Below are 5,295 nucleotides of genomic sequence, written 5' to 3' on the forward strand. Positions count from 1 at the left end.
AATTTTATTACATTATTATTTCTCTCCGTTCTGTTTTATTTCTTTTTTTGTTTCCGCTTAGACATCTAAAAAATAGGTGTAGATTTTTATCGTTGCTCCGAAACAGTTAAGAATGGAAAGCGTGTCTCCATTCACATTTCACGGTTTCACGGGAGAACAGTGTGCAAATATACATTCACAGTAACATATTAAGAAGTCAGAACCACTAATAGCACATTTGATTAACAAAACAAGAAGCATGCAATCATCTTTCAAATTCCAATCATCAAATAAATGAATATGCTCCATTTATACTCTGATTCCAAATCCTTTATGAGTTCCCAACAAACATGAAAGACATTACAACCACATCCCACATGATAATATCAATTATTATTTCTTAGGTGCAAGCCTAGACTTAATTTTCTGAACCTCCTTGGTACCCACCTGGAAAGCCTTGGTTAACACATTATCCGGAAGTGGTGGTGTGGCTGCAAACAAGGTTAGAGCAATGGACTGTGTGCCAGGCAACTGACTATTGAATGCTGCAATAACTGAAGCAGGTTCCTTTCCATTGTTCTTTTGGAAGTGAACTAAGCCCTTTGGGAACACAAATATCTCACCCTTGTTGATGGCCTTTGAAATGAGCACATTGGCTGTGGTTATGAACCCAACATCTAGTGTTCCTTCAAGCACGAACACTACTTCGGTCGCACGTGGGTGCGTGTGAGGTGGGTTGATGCCACCTGGGGCATAGTCAATGCGTGACAAAGACACGCCAAGGGTGTTGAGTCCTGGGATTTTCTGAACGTTGGCTCCAGTCACTAGGGAGCCATACGTGTTGTTTGTGGCACCTGGTTTGGCTAGTATGTCTGAGAAGAAATCACTCGCATTTACCTTGCCAGCATCTTTGCAGGTGAATCCATTCACTTTAACCGCTGTTATTACCATCACAATTTACAATCCACCAACAATAAGAAAGAATTGTATATATATGTACTACTACCACTGTCTTTTGTTGAATCATAAATTATTATCATGTAAAATAATCTTATTGATTTTTATAATAATTACTTCAAACATGAATTGAAGATTATTTCTGATTATTTAAGATGGTAAAAGTTTTTGTTCAGTCTATTAAACTCAAAAAATTCACACCCAATAAATTGTCTATGAATTAAAAGTTTAGTGTATAAATCATGCTACAAAAATATGCAATGATTTATGGAATTTGGTAATAAGTTTATTTGAATTGAAAAGGACACTGTTTATGTGGTGGTGTTTCAATTGCAGCCATACAGGGGAGGAGGAAGAAAAGTTAATCATATGGTGGGGATACTGCACTACATGATTAAACTTTTGAGTCATTAAAAAGCAGAATTAAAGTAGTTGGTAGGTCGAAGAGAGTGAGTTGGATTAACGTGGTTAGAGGATGAAATCAAATGATTAAGGGGAAAAGTGGAAGTATGCATGAAAGTGTGCATCATCAAGATCAAAGGAAAATAGAAACCTGAGGCAAGGTCTGCGACACAGAGGTCTTGAAGAGAATCGGGATCTGATGCAGTGAAGGTGGATAACACCAAAGCAGTTAGAGTCACCGCTTGCAGGAAACCTGTGAGCTTCATAATATGGTGAAGTTGGGAATCAAAGGAGCAAAAGCCAACAAGAGGACAAAAAGAAAGACAAGAAAAGTATGCTGAAATTGTTTGTTGTATGAGTTGGAAGGAACTAGGAAGTGATTAATATCATAGGTTGTTGAATAAATGGTGCGCGTGTGAATTAAACGCATGCAACATGCCTCTAATGTCTTGTGTGAACTTATAACAAAAGAATAGTCATAGACCTCTCTCTGTTTTGTATTTCTTTATTAATTTCTAGTCACATTTTCCACTTTAGATGGTGTTTACTTTAAATTTATTTTATTTTAGTTCGTGTCTTCTACGTTATGAGCTGCTGAACATTGGTTTCCATTTCATTTTTACTTATACATCATTTGGAAGAGAAAAGAAAATTACTTTTTCATTTCTCTATTACTTTAAATTTTTTAAATATTATTATTATTTTAGTTATATTTTTACCAAAAAGAGTGAAAAAATTAATGTATATGACGTATTCAAATAATAAATGGAAGTGATTAAAAAAATACAAATAAAAAATTAATTTTAATATAAACATGATTTTTTTTTTTTCTTGATTTATAGTTTTATACAGTGTAACGTTTTTTTTTTTATAAAAAAAAACAGCAAATAAACAATATTACAAATAAGACAGTACCAGTGGTACCAAGTTCTACAACCATAAATACACATAAATACAAGCTGAGAAACTTCCCCAATAAAAGAAGCGAATGGTGTATCATAGTAAGTGGTTTGTCTAACACATGGTAGAAGTTGACATTTTTTGTAAATGAAACCTTGAATAAAACAAGTGACACTGGAATCATTTTAAATGTGAAATGCTTATCCAAATTGCATAGAATCTAGGGAGGTCTTGGCACAAAAGAGTCGATGAAGGGGCTAAAATGCCATGCCAACTTCCCCTTATGACTTGAATTGCTTTGGTGTGTGGATTTTGATCCTCAAATAAAATAAGAGGCATATACATAATCTTGCATGCAAAGAAAAGACCATAGAGTGGTACATGTTAGGTATGTTGTGGGGACCTTGGAATATTGTAGTCTCTCCTAAGGAAAGACCTAGACACAAGCCATCCTCCAAATTCAAACCAACTACTCTTCTATTTAGTAATTTCAGAACTATTGTCTCTTCCCTCTCTTTCTAATTGTTGGATCTTATCACTTGACTTTTTCATTGTATCATTTCTGTAATTAGGGGTGAGAATAGACCAGGTCGGCCTACAGGGGCCTACGACCTGGTCTACATAAAGTCTGACTTGAGCTGACCTATTTAATTAAAAGGTTAGGTTCAGGCTTTTTTAAAAGCCTATTAAATTAAATAAATCAGGCTTAGACTTATTAAAAAGTCTTATAAGTCTCATAGGTCGGCGTATATATATATATATATATATATATATATATATATATATATATATATATATATATATATATATATATATATATATATATATATATATATATATATATATATATACTTATATTATTTTTTGGGTATAATTAATTTTATTTTTGAAACTAGTAGACTTTGATTACATTACTACTCCATAACTTCTATTCCTATAATCAAGTTTAGGTATGAGTCATGTGTCCCTTTATATTTCTCATTATTTTTATTGGCTTTCCTATTTCTGTTAATGTTTTTTTTCTCTTTAATTTTCCTATTACGTTCCTCGTACTCCAGAATATTAAAGATTTAATGCGAAGAATAGGTCAGACTAGGCTTTTAAAAAGGCCAGACCGAGTCAAAATAAAAGCATTTGATAGGTTATAGGTCAGACTTAGGCCTCAAAAATTTATCATAGGCTAGACTCAGGTCTTTCAAAACTTGGTCAGACTTATTCTTACCCCTATTTATACTACAACTAATGATGACCATGGCATCAGAGATATATATATTTCTACACAAGACGAGGGATTTAATCAGATGCAATTAATTACTTTGGTTGCGGGCAAGTTTATAGATATAGAACTCCATTTTGGGATGGACAGTGATCAACACAGCAATAAAATATTGATGATAGATGTGTTTGCCTTATTTACTCCATTTCTTTGGTCTTCTAAATTAAATAATCAGCTACTTGTGAAACTTACATCATTGCTTTCCTTTTTAGAAGGCAGCAATTGTAGGAACACTTGCCACGTCAAGTAGAGGAACATGCCCTCCTCAATATTGTTATGTAAAAAGAATATTATAAAAAGAAATAAACAAATTTATTAGACTCAGCGGTGAGTGTTATTAACTTTTCTCTGTGGTAGTCTAAGAAAACAATATGCATTCTTTTAAGGATGTATTTGATTGGAGGAATCTAACGAGAGAGGAAATTGTTTTAATTTTATCTCATTTTATTTTAAAAAATTTAATGGAAACGAAGGAAAAATAAGAGGAGTAAACCCCAATTTATCTTCTTTTTTTTCTAGGATTCTGAATAAAAAGATAAGTGATTTTATAGTTTTCAAATTGTGTTGATTTGAGCTAATGTATACATTTACTATAGTATATATACAGAGTTCATTTCTTATGACATTTTGATAACTCGTTGCAGAATTATCAAATTATTTTTATCTTGTGTGTCAGAACTCTTTTGACGATCAAAACATCAACATCGTGGTATAGTTACTTCCAAACTAAATAAAATAAGTTGATGTAGATGCAGAAAGGCATTGCTCCTCATTTCCCTCAAACAATAATATGTTTATATAATATAAAAAAATGTTAATCAATAACGTTTCTTTAATTAAATTAAACTTGTTTTTAAAATGCATAATCTTAAAAAGAAATCACTCACCGAAAGTTATAATAAGCGGGCCTCAAGGGATTGGTTGAGTTGGGCCTACAAATAATTGGTCCAAACAGATTTCGGCCCAGCCCATTACAATCCATTCGAACCAGGCTTAGTCATAATAATTCATAAATATGCAGCAACATTAAAAAACGAAGCAAAATACGGTAAAATGGTACGACTGAATATGCAGGTGGTACAGATTTTGTGCTGCTTACGGTGGTAACACGAGAGACCAGAAAAGTAAAGGTCCCAACCAAGGTCCCTATGCCCTACAAGAATAAGGCAAACTAAGGACCTAAAAATGAAAAAGAATAAGACAAACTACACATAAGGAGACCTGACACCACACTCTAACCCAAAACCTTAAGGCTCAGGTTTATGAGTCTTCTCCTCACTTATATGGTGTTCAACCTTTCCACTTCTACCTGATGTGGGACTTCACCCCACACTTGTACTCAACAAATTGTTAGATATTTTTAATTGTTGGATAAACTTATATAATAATATGTTTACATATGGCCCGAAAATAACGAACTGTTGGCTACTTGGCTTAGTGATTAAATATAGTCGTACATGGAGATTTAGCTTGTACAAGTATATATATATATATATATATATATATGGAAAAATTAAAAATAATAACTTACACTTACATATTATATTTAACCAATTAAACTAAATGGAGACAGTATCAAGCTTTGCTTCCTTGTCATATGCGTAGGAGGTGGGGTAGTCTTTGGTTGACATTGAGTGTGCTACTGTAAACTGGGTTAGTAGTATCTATTTTTATTATGAGATGGTAAAAATAGTGTCGAACATGTGGAAAGTGGATTTTGTTCATTTAATCTTCTGTGTACGGGTTCGAGGTGCCCCTTGTACACCTATTATATATAGAGA

The 5,295-nt window shown here is 33.0% G+C and overlaps 1 protein-coding gene across 1 annotated transcript; it reads right to left on the reverse strand.

The window, feature by feature from the left end:
* Positions 1–249: 249 nt before the first annotated feature.
* LOC100791628 (germin-like protein) lies at positions 250–1,833 on the reverse strand. Its single transcript, XM_003554546.4, has 2 exons — positions 1,490–1,833; positions 250–917 (listed from the first exon to the last, which is right to left on the reverse strand). Exons 1-2 carry the CDS (start codon positions 1,602–1,604, stop codon positions 373–375), a joined length of 660 nt encoding a protein of 219 aa, XP_003554594.1. The 5' UTR covers positions 1,605–1,833; the 3' UTR covers positions 250–372.
* Positions 1,834–5,295: the final 3,462 nt, after the last annotated feature.

Source organism: Glycine max, chromosome 19, assembly GCF_000004515.6.
Source record: "Glycine max cultivar Williams 82 chromosome 19, Glycine_max_v4.0, whole genome shotgun sequence".
Classification (NCBI taxonomy): domain Eukaryota; kingdom Viridiplantae; phylum Streptophyta; class Magnoliopsida; order Fabales; family Fabaceae; genus Glycine; species Glycine max.